The sequence below is a fragment of the Pieris brassicae genome, chromosome 4, assembly GCF_905147105.1.
Source record: "Pieris brassicae chromosome 4, ilPieBrab1.1, whole genome shotgun sequence".
In the NCBI taxonomy this organism is placed as follows: Eukaryota; Metazoa; Arthropoda; class Insecta; order Lepidoptera; family Pieridae; genus Pieris; species Pieris brassicae.
In genome coordinates this window covers 19,559,949-19,581,359 of record NC_059668.1, presented here as the reverse complement: position 1 = coordinate 19,581,359, position 21,411 = coordinate 19,559,949, and the positions used below count along the sequence as shown (strand labels likewise).

Here is a 21,411-nt window from a genome sequence, read left to right as displayed (position 1 = left end):
GCTATTGTTATTTTATACAATTACTAGTTCATACAATTTCTACTATTACTGAATCGTTAAAAGATTTTTTCGTATTTAATAGTATTAACAGGACTGTGCTGTACCCACATTAATATATACAGTTAATCTACGAAGCGCACCAATACATCGAGACAACTGCTCACACGGTCTCACCTGTCTACCATATGCCTACATCGAAATGTATCTTATTCCGGCCGTACAGTGCGCAGAGGGGATGGGAACTTGGACAAAACTGCTCGTGATTGGTAATGCAGAAGACAAAAAATGTAGTGGCCGTAACCAACCAACCAGATGGAGAGAGGCGTTGGACAGAAACCGGTGAAACAGATAGTCCGCTCTAGATGCTTCCGTGTTGACCACGGTGCTCAGACATGATCTACCGTTTAAATAGAGAAAATCTACAGTAATAATATAATTTAGCAACAAACGCATATTATCGAAACTTAAGCACTTTAAAATTATGTAGTTATAACCAATAAACAATATCAAATAGTTAACTAAGCTCTCATTTATTTTTATTTATCACAATATTGGGATAGGTACAATTGTATAAAGATAAAACAGCTATTTCGGACTAACATAACATCATAGTATCAAAAACAATTTACTAAAACTAAAGTTTCAAAAATCTACTGAAATTACGGTGCGAATGGAAGCACTCGGAGCAATGTTTGTGAGATGGGCGGGCGGTGTCCGAAGATAGTGGGGTCACGTTCTTCAGATAAACCATAGATAACACAGACGTGAACACTAGTGATTGTCTTCCACTCTTGAGACGCTCTGCGTTTGTTATTAAACGTATACGTTTGTAAACAAATAGCTAATTGGCTTTAACTGTATATAAAGAATATATAACTGTAAAGAAACTTGTGCTTCCCCAATTCATTCACAACATTTTAACATTCATTAATTAGTTGGCACTATGCCTTATTGTAATTCTTGATAGTCTCTGTAAAATCCTAGATAGTGGTATAATCTGCGACATTGTCAACTGTCTCAGAAGTGTCAACTTTAGCGTATTTAATTGTGTTAATTTTGACATTCGTTTCCGTAAAATGTTTTATCTGTAAGAATAATTATCTACGTAACAAATTTATTGTATTTGAGTGCAAATCGGTAAATTATTCAATATATATAAATAATTGAAAGTATGTCGTCAACAATCAATCATGTATCACGTGTAGTGCAAATAACATTACATACACTTTTAACATTACACACATAATATTTTGGTACCGACCTACCAGTTACTAAGTATTTGAGAGTAGAGTTAATACTCTAGCTAAATCAGTGTTGGTAACAATACAAACCTAATAAATCTTGTCTAAACTTTAAATTTTATTTCTTTTATAAAAGTATTGTAATAAATTATTGAGATATGTAAATGAGTTTTATGACTATGACCGAGCATGATACGATGATGACAATAAGTTAACGAAGTTTTTTAATGTTTCTAATAAATCATAGGAGCGTTTGAGTTGACATAACATTAGACGGCCTTAAATCATGAAATATTATGTTGTTAAAATATTAGGATTTTCATTTGTTGCTTATATTGCGTTGTACGGGCGGCTGTTAAAATATCATACAGAACTACATTAGCATCAAAATAATTTATATTGGTATTAAAAAATACTCAACAATGTTTTAACCTTTTATACTTAAGTTGCAAAAGTTTTGCCTTTTTATTTTCCTTATTCCGCTCAGTAAATTCACACTGTCACATATATTTATTATTATTGTTCTTACTCGTCGTGGACATAATTTCATGGTAATGGCTGTTTATTTTATATAATTGAATGTCTTAAGTTGGGTATTAAAGAAAATAACACGATACGAAGGTGAAATATATTTACGACGTACCAGCAAACTTTTATTTATTTAACTACGTAGCGTTTAATATGCCAAATGTAAGCTGTATTTATTGTAACTTATATTGCTTACTGAAAGGCGAAGTCCTAAGGGAATAAAGCAGATACTATTAGGTAACTATTATTGTTTCAGATATTAAATACGAACTGTGATATCCATACATTTTATTTTAAACTAAGCGATCCACCCCCACGGAGAAGTTGGTCTGATTGACTAATCAACGATAATTACTTACTTATAAACACATATTGGATTTGTAAGAATTTTTTGTCAAGAATTCATATTCAATACTAAATCGCTTTTCAATACAATGCCCAGCGAAATAGTATTTAAACTAAATCAAGTTCTTCAGATCTCAGGCCATAAATAATGGAATTTCAAATAGAACCTTCGTAATTGCAACAAAACATTTTACTCTGTGATATAAAAACGTGGGATTCGCCGAGCATGGCACCTAATTAACGTCACTTATTCGCACAGACCATAAAACACTTTACTATAAATGGATAAACTGCGCATTATTTTTTTCTATAATTGGAAATCGTATAAATCGTAGGGCTCATTTGAAAGAAATAAAATAAGCGTAACTTATACATCAGGGTATATGGAATATTACCGGCTAAGTTATAAATGGTAAAGTGACTTTTGCTGTCACTTTACCATTAGTTGACAAAAAAGATGTTCATCGTTGTCAAAATAGTTTAAATGTTACCTTACGTAATGACAGGACATGGACGAAGTGAGGGCAAAAGCTCTATTATTTTAAGTACAAGATAATTAATTTATTTGCGTAAGACATTTCTATATGGGATCATTTTTAAAGTACGCCATATAATTTACTTAATGAATTTGGTGAACTTGTGTGTAGGTATACTGTAAATGACGACGAAAAAAATGTTTTTCATTTCAGTTTAACTGATGTAGAAAATTTAGTACAATTTTTCCCCATTGAATTCTGAGATAGATTTTTAATAAGCTCTCATAATGAAATTTACTGGCTAGTGTGTTTGCAATTTATTGGATTGTCGTTCATGTGTCAGCTGAAAGTTATGAGCGTAATTCTTAAAAGATTAATTGTGTCTTAATCATTCGAAATGCATAAATGTTAAGCACTGACTCATTTTCTTCATACAGAGCCTTGTCGGCAGCTCACCCCAATAATTGACGTTAATGATATAAAATTATATTTCCGCCTTCTTTATTATAAATATGTTATAATAATATACAGTTTTTACAATATTCTTAACCTAATCTATTTACATATTCGGATATCAAGGCACAGTATGAAACTCCACTATCACCTCGATGTCCGTCCGTCCGTCAACTGAGCGTTAAAACAATTTTTACCGCCACCGCCACTGTGTGGATCTAGCAGGACCGAAGGACCATTTCCTTCAATAAATAAACGTACTAGTTCTTAAAAGGCCCAACGCATTCGTGAGCAGAATTATGAGTGTTATGGCAAGGGCTGCTTACTTAAAATGAATCCTGCCCGTTAGATAGCTTTTATTAAAATATATATTTTTATTAGGAAACACCTGAAGTTCCCAAACGTCAGGGTTAAACGTGTTAACCAGGTTTTTAAAAATTTACAAACAATACAAGTCGTAAGGTTAATTAAGGGAAAGCGAATAGCACTTTCAACAGATGAATACTTATATTAGAATCTGCATAGAAACATCGGTTTCAAATGTATATGACCAACATCCGGTACATATTCCTCTATGCAAAGAAAAGTTATGTTAAATCATGTGAAAATAGCTAAAATCGGTGGCGTTAAGTGCTAGACGACAGCCAAATAAACAGATCGCTGGCTCAAGGGCGCACGCGTTTTTGTATCCACTCTCATCATCCCACGCCACACTGATACATGACCACTTACCAGAATCATTCTTGATAATATAAATATTATATTGAAACATTTGCAGAAATTACTAAACGCCAAATGGAAAACAACCGTATTACGAAGATATATGTTGTATATACGTTTATCGTTGTAATAAATAGTATCCCACGCGCCCTTCACGGTAAACATAGGCAATTTTTTCACGCTCTTATCAGCTATTAGCTGTTATCAGTTTTACTCCCGATTTTTCCTATTAATAACAACGTTGAATCTTTGGCATATAATAAATAATTATTATAACAGTCAATAATATAAGTTGCGCGTAAAATATAAATAATTTTACAATAATCCTGTTAATACCTAGGTAACATTCAAAATGTTTAGAAGATAAGAAACGGCTTAATGTAGAATGTTACCAATACTTTTATTGTTTTTCGAAGTAATCTCCGTTCCCCTGTACACATCTTCACATTCGATGGCATTTTCGTATGCTGTCACCGCATCTTCAGGCCTCGTAAAGCGAATACCTCGAATTTTATCTTAAGTTCTTGGGTATAAGTGAAAGTCACAGGGTGCCAGGTCAGGACTGTATGGCGGATGACTCCATGGTCCATGCGAAGGTGTTTTTGGTCGTCGGTTGAAGTATGAGGAATCCACCTGGTACAAAGCTTGCTGCCGCGTAAATGTTCATGTAATATTTTTTGAACTTAACTCATACCAATGCCTAAGCTTGCCCGTATCTGCTGATAGGTCACTCTCTTATCTTCCTTTATCATGCGTCGCACAGCACTGATGTTATCATCAGTAGTCACTGTTAAAGGACGTCCCGCACGCGGATCATCATGGAGATTGCTACATCCACGCTTAAACTCGTTAAACCAATTGTAAATAGTGGCACAAGATGGGGCTTCATCAAGAAAAGCTAATGGCAGACTATAATTGCTTGGTTTTTGAGTAAGCCCACAACGACAGTCATAATAAATCATTGACTGAAAATTTTCTAGCGTTAGGTTCATTTTCACATGTAACAAGAGTTTTAGATTTGCCGCCAATTCACAAAAACAAATAACAAATGAATGCAATATATTACATTAGGTTACCAAAGAGTTCTAACATTGAAATTCCAAAAAGTTTTCATTAGCAATGTTTCTAACTGGCCTGTTCTAAACATTTTCAGTGTTACCCACGTATTTAAATAAGAACTATATCAGACAATTCATTATATTATAAGCTTACTTGATAAGAATACAATTTAAATGCAAAATTTTCCACCTCACGTAAAATATGGTTTCTGCGCAATCAATCAAAACCGTTTTTCAGACGAAGCCACTTCTTGAATAAAGCCTGAAGTATAAGAGTCTAATTCTTAAGAAAATAACGAAAATATTTCAAAATTCGTTCATGTAACAAATAGCGTATTATTTGCATAAATGTTTTCATTCAATCGATTCACGTGTTTGTGATGGGATAATATATCTTAATACAAGTCAAGTGCAAAATACAAATAAACCAAATGCATATGCAACTATCTAATTAGTTGTGATAAATATGTAGGTCGATGGTTCTCTTGATAAGGACTAAGCAAAGATCAGACGGAGGTTTATCTTTCGTAGGAGGATTTCTCACGAAGAATCTATTAGCAATAATTGTACACAAGAGGAAGATCATGGAAGCCGATGCAGTATTTACTTACACATGTAACTCATATGCAATAATTTTGTACTCTTGATTTATTGTATTTTAGTCCACAAAACTGTTACTAAACTGTAACTTAGCGTAAATTATGTGAAAAATGTTAAAGAGTAGTGTTGGGCCGAATGGTATGCTCAATAAAAAATTCACACTTTCTCTTAGAGTGAAGATAAGCGTCGTGAGGAACTCGGCATGTCTAGATCTAAAGATGTATGGCACGTGGCAGGGACTGAAAAAACATTTTGTTTGTTTAAAATCGTCAAAGATAAAGTGAGTTCAAAATAGTATGCTAACTACTCCTACACTGAATTATTATTGAATATTCCTCTAATGGAATAGACTCATCCCTGAGGTCGTAGGTTCGATCCCCGGCTGTGCACCAATTGACTTGCTATGTGCGCATTTGACATTCGCTTGATCGGTGAAGAAAAACGTCGTGAGGAAACCAGCCTGCCTTAGACCCAAAAAGTTGACGGCGTGTGTTAGGCACAGAAGATTGATCACATATGTACTCGCCTATTAGATTGACAAATGATCATGAAACAGATACAGAAATCTGAGGCCCAGACCTAAAAAGGTTGTAGCGCTACTGTTTTTTAATCAAATAGTTAAAGAATTTTTAGTTACGTTCATTTATTATTAGAGTAACCTGAGTACAATAATAAATATTGCTCGACTATTAAGTCTACAATTGTATGAATTTTTTTTAAATAAGATCGATATTTACATCGTGAACAGGGAGGTGCCTTATCATACAACCTTGTAGTGACAAATCAAGTGTATGCGGGACATACCTAGGTTATATATTCATTTATAAAAGTACATTCAGAAACTACTTCGATGCCCCAAACGCCCATTTCCGTATTAAGCCCCAGTGACGCTCTCGACAATTTTAAATCAAATAAATGGTCATTTTTTTATTAATAGACAGGGTGAACGTATCGATTATAATAATGGCCCAGATTCCTAACAAACTTAAAGCACTGTCTGTAATATCAGTCTAGATCTCATAACAACTAATTTCTTTACTTTAATACTTACACACCCGAATTAGGTATTACTAAGAAAAATGTTAAATACATTTTACCACATACGTCATTTTCATTGAGTTTTTCCTTTCGTAAAAATTTTAACCTTTTTGTATATATTATGTATTCCATGTTTGTTTATAGCTTGTTTTTTTGAGATATATAATGTATGTTACCTGTATAATTACGACATGAATAAATAAATTAAAGTCTGGTACTCCTATAATTTTGGGCCCAATTCGCAATTTTGTTATTTGTTACGTGGTGGGATGTCCCGCCTTATAATTCTTATCACGGTGTAGCTAAGACAGGACTCGAAATACATATTAAGTTGAACAAGTTTATAGACATAGAGACGAAATATTGTTGAGCCAAACGAAACGTGCCGACAACGTATGTTACGCAAGGAAAATGTTATTTTGTATAATACACCTTGTCAATATATACAAAAATCATTCCAACTGCGGAGTATAGTGACCCTATAATCCACTTTAATATTTACAAATACATCTCACATTGAACCAAATCTATTTAGACGTGCATTTGCAAATACGTATTTGCCAAAGAAGTATGTGCCGTCATTATATTAAGAGAAATTCAGGGCAGCACCAAAATAATCACTGTCGAGTTTTATTGAAACATAAACTGTTATTGGCCATTTCGTAAACCACAATATAATACTTGTATTATAATAATTTATCATTTTAAAGATTAAACGAAGTATCTTGCGTCATTAAAATTATGCGGATGGTTCACGGGCTGATGGAATAATAAAGTGTTCATTTTGACACCAATCTGGTGTTTATTATTTGGGACAAATGTGACCCGCCGCCGTAATTCAACACCATGCCGTCTGTCGACCGACACCACTCATCTTGTTTGATCTACTGAGAGCTTTTTAAACTTTTTATGTCATAGTTTAGTGTGTTTTAGGCGCTTTTATTGCTGTGTAAACATTACGAGGATTATTCTCAGCCTGCGTCGGAGACATAAGATACGTTTTGACAGTTCCAATAAGACTATAAAACTATTTTCGTTATAAAAACGACAAATTAAAACGCCGAAGTGATTCAACAACGGCACGTTCTATCGAAAATAAATAGATAATCCAAATAGTTTGTTGTAGGTAGGGAAGAGCCCGTAACAGATGCTTTTAAATGTAATCACGATCGCGGCTGAGAGATTTATTTTGATAAGGTAAATAAAAAATAAATTAAAAGCCCTTAACCTCCTGTTTACTTTAACCTGTGGTGCTTTGTTAACTAATATTTATTGATGTAAGGGGACTATCATTTGATGGATTATTGGTGTTAGAGCAGTTATACGTATATATATATTTTTCTTCTATTAAGTTCGATACACATTTTATTACGGAATGCCATGTTAAAAGAACTATTTACATGATATTCTGATCCTTAAAGATATATGAAAAATACATAGTTAGCACGTAACGTTTGTTCATTAACGTTTGTTCATTAACGTGAATTTATTTTATTTACTAAATTAATTTTCAACATTCAAATTGATTTTAAATTAAAGTGTTTTCGATAAATACGATATACATTTAAAGTGTTTCATTAGTCCTATGCAAGGAGTTACTTAGAACTAAAGAAAAATCAAAGATAACTCTGTGTCGCCTACTCTGTGGCAGCGTTAAGCGGTCGGATTTTTAAATAAACATTTTTAATGATCGCCTCGCGTTGCGCCCGCGCCAGGTGTACGCATACTGTACGCCCCATTCCCAACCCGAACCTTCTTTTGTTCCTATTCATAGAATTTCCTGACCTGTAACAATAATCAAATTATCATTCCGAGGAAATGAATTCATCATTTACCATACGTCATTCTTTTAATAAGTACTTACTACGCTGTTTGTTTATATGGAAGTCATAGATCAATATTTACATTACTACGAATTATTTTTGCTTCAAATATTGTGGTGATTAAATATTGATATGTATTTCAATGATAATAATAACAATAAATAACCAAAAAATATTAAGTTTAAAAAAAATTACTGTGCTTACTTGGCTTAACCATAGGTGCATTGGGATCACGAGCTGATCCTTCGCTAAACTAAAGAAAGAAACCATATAATACTAATTATTTAATAATACCTGCAGCTGAGTTTCATTATCGGACGTCAAGGCAAAATACAAAACACCATCCGTATCACCTCGACGTCCGTCGTCCCACAAATGAGCGTTTTCTAAGGCAGTTTTAGCCGCGCACCACCACTATGTGGAACCAGCTCCCCACTGAAGTAAAAAAATTACTTCTACAACTAATGTCCGAATTTTTTTTATTTTATTTATGCTTACCTACTCATAGTCGTACATTAAATTATCTTTAACCTGCACTCTAACAGCTACGAATAGTTACTATTAATTTACTTTTTACAATAACTGGTTACAGATAACGCTTATATGTGTCAAGTGAGGAATAATAAATAGTGTTTTTCAATCTCTTAATGATGTACTAACTAGTATTTCATAATTCCTTAGTATTATTTTATGATTTTTTTAAATTCAAAATAGCGCCATCTATGCCTAATATTAGCTAACATGACATTTGTCGGCGTCGTCTGTTTCTAATTATTGCAAAACACAAGGTCAGCGGTATTAAATTCTGTTTATTGGGATGATCATTAGAATCGCTATTGTGGGTACGAAGTACGAACACTGATTAGTTACTGACAGCGCCGGTACTCTAAACCCTCTCGACTTTCCATTTGATATTTAAACCTCATTCAACTAAAGATTCTATGCCACATGTATCACCTAAATAATGTTATCTTTACGTTTCGAAATAAAAGAGAAACGATTTCACATTTCTTATAGTTATCGTAAGGTCAATATTTATCATGACATAATGAATTGTTTTTGTTACTTGATATTCCAGGAAACAATTATAGCAAGAAATGTATTATAATACATTCCTAAGTATGTTAAAAATCTATATAAATCGTAGCATTTGTCTTTTGTTAGAATTAAAAAAATATAACTCATGACGTAACTTTAAAGGTCCGCTATTTAGTTTTCGTAACACTTACTAATATATATTTAGTTTCAAGAAAAGAGCGAACCAATTCTTAAAAGGCAACGCACTTGCTATATAAAAGTACTGCTCCTAATTATGTATTTAATTCCTATATAAAATAAAACCTATCACTTCTTCGGTTTAAATTTGCATCGCGTTCCTTGAATTAAAGAATTTGTTGTTACAAAGTACCTACTGAAATCCTGAATGGAAGATTTTATCACAAACTTAAAAGCTCCCTCATAAAACCTTACGTAAATATGTGATTCCACTCACTGTTTACATGTTTTGAAATAAAAATAAAGCGTATATCAGATTCTGTATTTTCACGGAAACGTCACGGCTGATTGCGGATTCTGCGAAACGTGATACACGTAACAAGGACCAAAAATGAAATACATTTTAATGAATACACGAAAAAAATAATTTCTGCTTTAATATTATAAGAGGATATACATTTTATTAAAACTGAATACAGTGATTTTTTTTGTAAAATATGTATTTTACAAAAAAAAAAACATTGTTTTTGTAACCGACTTCGAAAACCCGAAGGATTTTGGAATTTGATATTACCTTTTTTCTATGCCTTTTACACTAAAGAGATAATTTTGCAATGAAATACTAGTCGTAATTACTTTAGCTATTCTTTTTATTTCTCATGTATTTTCATCCTAAAAGTGAATTATATATAAAATATCTTGCTGTAATTTTTCTGGAAATTTGGAAAGTAAAACGCAATAACACAAATGTAATTTGCTCACATAAGCCTTTAATAGAAACTTCCTTCTGGTAATTAATTGCATTGAGAAAGACTAAACTAGTCTGTCTAGTAGTACTAGTCTAACTAACTACTAATAAACTATTAGTAAAGTTACTAGTCTAGTAGTCTGTGGCCTAAACAATATTTATCACATATAATTAAAATAGAACCTCTAGTTTATCTCTAATCGCTATTTCAAGTATTTGGCAAATTCGTGCAGGGCCCTTGGAAGCAATCTGACACCATCTATGCAAAGTTAGATTCCTATCAATCATATTCTAGAATAGCTGTCTCAGTCGCTCCCGTTAGATAAATGTGTATTGTAAAATACCTTGGCTGTGGTCTTAGAACGGCTATTACAAGTAATGGTTGAAATGACAAAATAACTTCTAGTTTTCCTGACTGCTAATGATACGATTTGTGTAAAAGCTTACTTTACCGTCTTAGTATTTAATACTCAGAGCATGATTCCCGTTTGTTTATTTGGTATGAGACACGATGGGATACGGGAAACTTTATTTTTATTTGTAATTTTTTTCCTAATCAGAGTTGCCGGGAAGACATAGCTTGTATAAAGCCGCCCGTTGCATCTAATTATTTATAGTTATGTTATGTTGTTATTTGTAGTTAACGAAGCTTTAATAAATAAATTACCATTTATATAATACGATATTTAAACAAGGGCTGCATCGATACGCCTTTTTGTCGATACTTTTATAGAAATATCCTCTATACCAACGCTTATTGAATTAAAATTAAATTAAAGTAAAATATATCCAGTTTAGTTAGTTATTGATTTTTATTAAAAAATATATAAACAGTCACAAACTTTGAAAAATATTAAAGGTATTAAAATTAGAACAGTAACTGTTAATAATTATGTTCAACATTGATAAAATTTTTGTAATTCTGTTTTTCATATTTTATTTAATTTGGTTTAGCAGTTAAAATCCAACTAAAGTGTCTAGCGAAATCGAATATGCGGGGTTTGTCCCGGCATATTAAGGTGAGAGAAAAAACAAACTGAATAAAACGCGAGGATTCCCCGGGCATAGATAGTCCGTGCCTCGTTATCAACGAACTAGATCAAACAAGATTTACATTACTTATTTAAAGTGCGAAATTTGAGAAGTATCGTTGAATTGGCAATAAAAACATTACAGATTCAAGAAGCATTCTTGTTGTTACAACAAAACAATGTTTTAATTGCCGATGCCGGTCCGGATATATCGGAAAACCCAAAGTATCGCCTATGTATCAGATGCATCCCTAATTTAACGCCGATGTATCAGATGCAGATGCATTTAAACTTTAAAATACTATAAATAATAAGTTCAATATAGTTCTGTATTTACTATTAACTCATTAATTTAACACAAAAAAAACTGATAAACAAAAATAAATAAATACTGTTTATTTCATTGTTATGATTACTAATAAACATTATTTATTAAATAATTATAAAATTTATAAAGAAAATACTTTGTCTATATATCTCATATTATCTTATCTTAAGGATAAGCAATTTATAATCTTGAATATGGTACTGACTTTATAACTGTTAACTTAATTTAAACACTAAAACTAATAAACAAAATACTTTGAATAAAATAACAAAATGTTAAAAGATAAAACGCATATAAAACTAATGTATGTGATCCATTTGTGCTTATCAATCGATATAAGTAACAATATAATTTTATTTCCAAAAGCTCCACGCATCAAAGCATCAATAACGCGTACTAATCTTTTATTAGCTATAAAGTTATTTTATTGCCGGTTTTAAGCCATTTCGTTTACTTGAAAATATTACCGCTCATCATTAAGACATAGATTGCAAACAACTTTCTTGTCACGTGGATTGTTTTACTGTTTAATATGAAAATTAATAAAATAATATTTTATTCAAATATTTCTTATTTAACTCTCACATTTTTTATAGAAGTTATATGTCAGAAATGTAATGTACGCTACAGTATTTTAAAGTAATGTTCAAATGATTATTTAAGACAAAGGATAACTCTAAGAGTTTGAACTCGTAATTCATACAAAAAGCGTTTTATGATTACGTATGATATGCTTTTACAAGGGAGATAATTATCTAACGCATTTGTTTTTAATGAAAATAATAATATCCACAGATACCTAACAGAATGATTAATTATTTTTATTTGATTGATCCACCCTTACTACTTTAATGTCAGTCTTACCATAAAGATAGAACTTTTCACAGTTGACTACACAGTTGACAACGCTATGTACAACAAATACAACTTCAACAAAGTAAGCTAATTCTTATAATGCCAACGCTCTTTCTGACATATTTATATTTTTTATGCCTTTTACCAATTATACTACATTATGTATACAATCGTTATCAAAACCATAAGATATATGAATTAAAAAGTAAGTAAGTTATGTTGCTACTAATTTCTGTAGTCTAATCTCGTAGATACTCTATGACTTACCTACAGAATTACAAACATTTTTAAAATACATGTATATGTTGTGTGTATGACTAAAACATCATGGAAAATTACGATCAAACTCAAAGTCAAGAATCATTTATTTAACCTAACTAATATGGAGACTAATAAGTAATTTAACCTAATTTACTAATAAGGATATTTAACATAAGAAAGTATCCAATAGCACTACTTACAATTTCTAATAAATGGAAGACACTCTGTCCTTCGTTTTCCGTTTTCCTCTTACCACTATTTAGCGTTAGTACACTGACACTAATTCAAATGGTTTTGTCCTTTTTGTCTTCTTACTAGGCCCATCTTGACAAGGAGTTGAATAGCCTCGATATTCACGTGATGTTGGAGCATGTCTTCGTGGGCTTCAGCAGTCTTTTTTATTATTGTGTCGACGTCCAGACGTGTTGCGGGTACCAGGGCGCCCTACAAACATTGATCATTTCATTTGTAAGTAGGTGATCAGGCTTCTGAGTCTTCAAATCCGAAACAATTATCGTTTCCCAACATCAAACCCATCCGAGAATACGTTACCAACCAAGCTAAGGAGGCAGATACTAATAAAACCGCTATTTATATACCTCTAATCAGAGAGTCTCATTGAAGTACAAACAAAATTGCAGGGAACGTGTCACTATCAAATGAATAGGAAATTGCGAACTAGAAATGGAACAAACATCATCTAATTTCCGATTACATTTCAATTTATTTGTCCCTTGTAGACTTGCTATTTTGACACATTGATAACAGTCACGAATTTTAGTACTTACTCGACCGGATAATTTATATTTTTACTATTACAACGAATAGTGTTTTAGAGTTTCTCCTGAATTAACAGACGCGGCATTTCTTTTATAATATGTAGTGATAAATAATAATTTGATCAAATGATCACAAAAAAGCATTATAGAATAAATAATTATTTACTGACAATGTTTTATTATTATTAATATAAACTAAAAGTACAGAAAATACCAAAAAACACTATGGGGCTTAACTTACTTGGTGCCTGAAGGGCTACAGTACAAATTTTAAATTCCTTATAAACTAAAGATTACGAGAAAATATTACAAGAAATATAATATGTTATTTTTTTAATAAAAAACCGGCCACATTAATATATATATAAAAAAATAATTCTTGATCAAATTCTCTTAAATACAAGAGTAATAACAAATTTGCAATGAAAACACTATCAATCCTCTAAAAACACCATTTATGAAATCCACAGATATTTAACAAAAAATGTATAGAAGTCTTCAATGAAAATTAAATCATTTAATTATTATTGCATTCTGTAATCAAATCCAAATACCTGTCTGATTGGGTAACTGAGTTATAATATTAGTTGTATTAATATTATCGTCAGTTGTTGATTTATAACGTACAAGAGTTAACAAGACAAGCGGAGATGTTTCGTTGTGTAACGCTCGTTAGTAAAGATGGATGATGTAAATCGCATTCCTTTTACTGTTTAAAAGAATCATTACAACTTGTTGTCAATACTTATACTATACATAATATATTAGTTGTGAGTTCTGAGGGTTTAATTGTGACTGAAAGCTTACCACGTCACCATTATTTGGATTTTAATATCGAGTTTAGTAGCTACCACGTAATTCGATACTTCACACGGATAGTTTCTATTCTCTCTTTGGGTCGGTAACTCATGTCTGAATATCGTGGTCAGCTGTAACAATAATAATGACAGGAAAGACCTCTAGTCACATCGATCATCGTATCCAATCGCTTCACATGCTGGAGCTGCTAGACAAGGCGTCGCTCCTAAATATCCAGTAGGTACTACCGATTCCCCGCATCATTGATTCCATCTCATTATGCCGCACTAGCTCATCTGCCTAGCTAGAAGACTTAAATAAACTTTTCAAATAAAATAAAGTAATTACTAATAAGGATTATAAGTCATTGTAATAAAAATACTTTTTAATACAAAAATACAGAACGCATTTATTATAACTTTACGAGCAAGTGCGTATGATAAGATGTTCAAAATAACCACGAGTCAGACCAATTCAAAACTTATCTTGAGAAATTACAGTATTGTGCTACACAATATTAATTGTCTGTGCCTTTAGGCCGAATTGCTTTATATAATTTTGCCCACTTGTTTATAACATTACACTCAAAAGTAAAGAGCTTAAATCCTTACATAAATATTATAAAGAGTAACCAGTATGAATACAATAAATTTATGAATCGAAGTGCGTGAACCTAACACTAATTTCAAATTAAAAAGAATTCGGTACAGTACAAATATGGCTTGTTACATTGGTATTGGGGGAATTGTTTAACAACGCCGTTATTTTTTTCTTTTCATTATTATACTAATGTGTGTGAACGTGTGATGCCATCGTGAAGTATTCGAAATATGCAAAACTGCGTTATTAGTACAAAACGTTACTTTTAACCGTTAATTTTCTTGCCACCTCTGCTTAATGTGCTTCATTATATGCCTGACGATATTTTTCTTTACCATCTCTACATACTCTCTTTAATCGGCAGCTCATGTCTGATTGTTGTGGTCAGCAACGAAGCTAGAGCGGACTATCTGTTTCTACCAATTTCTGTCCAGCGCCTTTCTAATGACAGTGTACAGTTTTGTGAACGATGAGTTTTTCACTTGATCGGTCCATCTGGTTGGTGAACGGCCACGTGATCTTTTGCCTTCTGTTTTACCAACCACGATCAGTTTCTCCAAGTTCTCATAGCCTCTGCGCATTATATGGCCGAAATAAAATATGATTCCGTGTAGGCATATGATAGACAGGCGAGTCCGTATGCGGAGTTGGGTCATGATTGATGTATTGGTACGCTTCGCAGTCCTCTTTATCATCCGATGCCTTTCCCGAGCCAAGATAGTCCACGCCCGTATTATTTATTTACCATACAAGCAAGTGCACTTTACGCAGACAGTAAAATCCATTGCAAAGATTTTAAGTACTTACTAGATTGAGAGTTTAATTTTGAAAAACAAAATTATACTTGTGGGAGAGTCCAATACATGAATGTGATTAAATCTTGCAAGTGTAAACAGAGAATACGGACATGGGAGCTTAGTTTTAATTCTGTTCGCGTTATCTAATTAAAATTATAATTAATTCAAATTAGTAGCAAGAATCTCCAGTTACATTGTATTTGGCATGGGTGGCAGGTAGGCAAGGACTATGGTGAGGTCGTGTAGTAATTTAAATACGTTCTTAGCGATGATGTTCTCGTTTACTCAAAGATACAGGTTTGATCAATTGAATGTGAATGAACACAATCAGAAAACTGGAAAAAGTTTATCATTATAACTATCTATAAATTGTATATTGGTTAAAAATTATTTGGAAAACCTAAATATACTTTAGTAATAATATTAACAATAATCGTAGCAAAAACTGACGCACTGAACACAAAATTTCTCATCTTTGAGTCTACTTTCTTCAATTTCAACAAGTCTTATTGTCTTGTTTGTCTAATTATATATTGAGAATAGTGTCTACGAAGTGCGCATTTTGTAGATAATTTCCACAATTACGACTTAGTCTGAATAGGTATTTGCATAACTTACATATTGTAAAATTAAACAATCAAATACAAAGAAGTACATATTATACGTTAAATCTACGCATTAGAATCCACCAGTATTCCAATATTCAAAAATGGAATAGTAAGCGCTGAATATATTTTGACTATTCGATTTTTAAATCGTAAAGCAGGATTTGTAGGTAAAATTTATTTGCAAGCTGAGCGAATTCAATCAAACTGGCATCAATGTAATTCCAAATGCCTTTAATATAAATATCCTCTCTTTAATTTCTCGTGAATATGTAATGTATACGCTTACGTTTCACTAATACACTTCCTGAAGTCGTACAAAGATGCTTTGTTCATTTCATGAGCGCTGTATGTTTCAATGGAGCAATTTAAGTTTGAGATTTTCAACTCATGCACGATGAATAACAATGTTAATATTTATAGTTGGTTATTGCGTGGAATTGTTGGTGATAGCGAAAATGTATACTGTGGTAACTTAGCGTGATTCAAATAACGTTATTTTTTTTCTTATTCTTCATTCATTTGCGTTGCCAGTATTAGAAAAATGTCCATCATTTGAACAAATTAAAACAAGTTTGAAAACCCATCAAGGATTTGATTGCTGATGTATTGTTCAACTACTTATGCTAACACTCAATTAATTTGTTTTATACCTACAGTTGTAATTACGCTGTTAATTAATGATTGATCAATTTAATTCATTTACAGTAAATAAAGATAAAATCAATTTTCCAGAACCTGCGGAAGACAGAAAAATTGGCAAGGGTAGCGAGAGAAGAAGCACGACCTATCTCCAGTTCCGAAAGTGAGTTCTTAAGTTGTTAAATTTAAAAGATTTACTTGAATAATAGAAACACAAAGGAAAATACTTTTTAATTATTCCTCTATGGTACAAAAAACATTACATTTGTCACAGTCGGGGTTCGTCAGTCAAAATTAATACCAATGCTTTTTGCAAGTGACATATACTCGTAAGTTAGGGTCAGATAAGAAGTATATTCTTAAGACATAAGAGTTATTATTTTAGTGAATTAGTATAATACATCTAAAATTTATTTATTTGTATGTGTGCGTATGCTTGGTTTGTAGTTTCTATTCAATCCGATTGGCTTTGTTTCGCGACGAAACAGTAATTGTTGATGGCTGAAAACAAGTATTATAATATTATATATTGGACATCACTGTATTTGGAAATACTACTTTTTTTTATTTCACAATCTACATCTTGGTTTACTACATTTAAAAACCACTGTAGTTTATATTAACACTTAGAAATTGAATGTTGATAAGTTTTCAGCCATATGCTTAATCTTTTTTGCGAGATATTAAAGAAATTGTCGAGCTAGTTTTTAACCAATATTGTTCAGTACATTAATATGGCAACACTGATTATTAATACAGTAAACTTGCACGGTACTCCCGCTTACTAGGAATACTCGAAGTACCCGAAGTGTTTTGAAGCGAAATATTGTTTTTTTTTATAACTTTTGTTTTTGCGGTGGTGTTATAAATATAAAAAAAATTATAATAATATATTGTATTTACAGTATTCTTAACGGACATAATTTTATCGGTTATCCATAAGTGATGGTCTTATAATATCTTGGTTTTCAGTTAAATATTTTCCTGGTGGATGTGAGTCTTCGTCATGCGGTGGTCCAGAGGCTGGTTGCCTACAGGTGTCCAACAATACGTCCCATTATTGTGTATGCACGACGGATGGGCAACCTATGAGAGATGGTGTCAGCTGTCCTCGAAGCACAGGTACTGGACAGTCAGTCTTCAAACATTACATACAATTTTTTATTAATATCTTAATTAGCTATTTGACAGTTTAAAAAGTTATTATTATGTAATTTTTATTTACAAAGCCTGCGTACTTTATAATTTCTTATAAAATATATTAATTAATTGTAAATTTAATAAAAACCAGAAATTCACCCGTCTTAGTTTAAAAAATATCAACAGCTTAAGAGTTCAATAACATAGAAATAGTGACGGTGTAAAATAAATCCGAATAAAGAGTATAACTGAACGTCTGGACCTTATTTGCCGAAATCCACCTTCATCATCATCCATCCAATCTTGCCAGGAATCCATCCTATTAAGCTTAAAAGAATATATTGATTTCAGTGCCATTGACACAGAGCAAAGCAATTCACAATATCATCCCACCAGGACCGTCGAATGCGACGGAGACAAGATACCCGCCGATATCTCCAACAGCACAAGTAAGTATTATACAATGTAACTATTATTATACTACACTTACTCGGAAAATACGTCATTGCATTTTTGATAAGACAGAGCAGCCATCGTTGTAGCCGAGAACGAATTACAAAGTTGTATGAAAATTCATTACTAGCGCGGTTTGCCAGTACAAAAAAGGTTTTATATTTTAGCGCGCGATCGAACTGGCCACCTACCGTTGAATAAAAAACGTAATATACAGTAATAAAATGATAAAGCTTTTTCCATCTAGCAATTAAATTATATGAGGTATCATTATTATTTTACTCGGAAATGTAATTAACTCAGACACTTAAAAGAAACTGTCACAATGGTTACAGACAAACAGCTTGAACAAGCCTGCGCAGAAGCGATTCGAAGTGACGTGTCGATCGCGTGATTGATAAATCAGTTGACGTTTGTGTCCCGCGCTGTGTACGATGTGAACTTTCCCCCACTCCCTTGTATTAAACAAGAAGTTTGCCGGTATCTGTACTATTTTTGGTAACTCTTTAACTTTGTGTATCCAAAGGATTCTTACCAGGGAATAGTTGCAGTTCCTTATAATTTATTTATAAAGCCAAAAAAGAAATAGTGCTTCTATATTATCTACGTAGTCGTACAGATTAATTATTAGACTGCTAACAAAAAATATATTTTTAAATGAAACATCATTACCGATATACACTCGAGTTATATAATAAAAAGAAAATGTTACAGAAGTTTTATTTAACTAGACTAAGACAAAGATTAACTACGAGATCAGGTCAACGTCACTATTCACAATATATTTACTTATTAAGGTTACGTTTGTACTCAGATAATGAATTCAAATTTGCATTTACTGTCAGTTCACAAACATAAAAAAACCTAACAACCTAAAAACATGTCAAAAACTAAAAACAAATATAGACGTACAACATGTCATTGATACTTTTTAGTTATTCAGAATTAGCATCACAATTGACCTCTCAAAAAAATTGGCGGATGCTTCATCGAAATATTGCTATTAATAAAATTAAAGACTTTATTCCTACACAACATTGTTGCCCCTATACAAACGATCATTGGAACCACCCAAAATTTGAGGAACCAGCCAATACTTTATTCACTTAATCTCTAAACTAAATACATTTTGTATTCAAACATAATTAAAAATACTGAATGCTTTCATCGTTTCAGATGGTAATACAATTAAAACGCTATAAAGGGGAGCTCGTTTTTTTCGTGGTTTCTGATAAATATTCATATATTTGTGACGTCAGCGGTCAGACTGATTATCGTTATTGGTGCCAAAATAGAGACAAAATACATGCCTTGTAGTAATTTCCGTGTATAACGATTAATACCAGCTTTATAATTGGTATTATCTTAAAATGTACCGAAATTAATATGCATAAAGGGTTTTGCGCTACTAGATAATATTTTCACTTAATCCCCTTCCATAAAAAAAAGTAAGTGTGACTCCCACATGTCAAGAACGTATTGACATAAATCTTACTCTAAGACAAGGTAGTTTCCTCGTGATGTCACCATCTAAAAGCAAATGTTTATTGTCAACGAAAAAATTCAATGGCTTTGCTAGGGGTGTACGCCTACGCTCAGGGTTATACAATATTAATCTCACGCTTCACCACAGTTAACATTGTCTATCCTTATTAAACCGACAATTTTATGCGTCTTCACGGACGACTTAATCCATACCAAACTTTCCCTAACGAAGCTAAACATCGAGCCTATAAACTTTATATTTTATTTCAGGGTGCGAAGTCGTTAGTAAGCAGTGAAGTTCTTACTGAAGCAACGGGCACTGACCCATCATTCATCGGAGCCAACGTTCATGAAAACCCAACTGCACCGATTATCATGACGGTGGTCGCAGGCTGTGTGTCCTTATTGGTCATAGTAGCAATAATTAGCGTAATTATCTACCTCAGAAAGCGAATTTGTGATGTCGACGGAAAAGTCAAACCGGTAAGGAGCTTCGCTTCATATCTAACATTGCCAAATCATGTCATTTAACTATTATCATGTAATATCCATGAAAAGCTTGTCATTCCCCCTTTAACATGGCTCTAACAGTTCAGAGTCGTTCCTTAACGTAAGCCATTCATAAAATAGTTAAAAGAAAAACATAATTATGGAATCTAAAAAAAGTTATCACAATTCACAAATATTTCGTCTAAATTTAATTTAATAAATATGTACTATGGATAAAAAGGTAAAGTAATATTGTAAATATTTACGTTTCGTAAACGATTCAAAACTAAGCTTTTATGGATACTATATGTGAGCAGAACGAAACACAATCATTGGATGACCTTGCTTTGCCAATGTCTGCCATTATCTTTGTAGCGTATACGACCTGGCGAGCCTCTGCTTGCTGAACGGTATATAACGAACCCGCAGTACGGCGTCTGCGGTGCTGGGGCGGCGGCGTTGGTGGTTCCTGGTTCGCCTGCCCCTCATCACGGTGGAGATGCCACAGAACCTGAGGTTAAACTCCTCGATCGCAGTGCTCTGACCTTCCTGGAAGAAGTCGGGGAAGGATGTTTTGGAAAAGTTCATAAAGGTAGATAGACCAACTTTTAAGCAAAAATATCAACTATAAAATTCATTTATGTTTTTCCCAGCACACAGAAAACTATTAAAACATGATAAATTTTCAAGGTGTTCTTCGTGTCGACCATGGTGAACAAGTTGTTGCAATCAAAGTACTGAAAGAGAGCGCTGGCCGGAGTGCCGAGGAAGACTTCGTCAGAGAGGTGTCAATTATGTCCGCATTCCGACATCCGAACATTTTAAGTCTGGTTGGAGTAGTTTACAGAGGTAAATTACAGTTACAATTAGTTCAAATGCCCATGCATGCTAGGGATGATTATA

At 32.6% G+C, this 21,411-nt stretch overlaps 1 protein-coding gene across 2 annotated transcripts in view; it reads left to right on the top strand.

Annotated features, from left to right (window-relative positions):
• Positions 1 to 21,411, top strand: part of LOC123708815 (tyrosine-protein kinase transmembrane receptor Ror-like) — a 35,253-nt gene that overhangs the window by 12,030 nt on the left and 1,812 nt on the right. Inside the window, exons 2-7 of one of the 2 annotated variants that reach the window (XM_045659721.1) lie at positions 17,035 to 17,104; positions 17,914 to 18,063; positions 18,433 to 18,530; positions 20,290 to 20,502; positions 20,938 to 21,100; positions 21,199 to 21,357. In XM_045659721.1, coding sequence (XP_045515677.1) covers positions 17,035 to 17,104; positions 17,914 to 18,063; positions 18,433 to 18,530; positions 20,290 to 20,502; positions 20,938 to 21,100; positions 21,199 to 21,357 — 853 coding nt within the window. Of the gene's footprint in view, positions 1 to 17,034; positions 17,105 to 17,913; positions 18,064 to 18,432; positions 18,531 to 20,289; positions 20,503 to 20,883; positions 21,101 to 21,198; positions 21,358 to 21,411 lie in introns of both variants that reach the window. The other variant, XM_045659720.1, reaches the window with a different exon arrangement.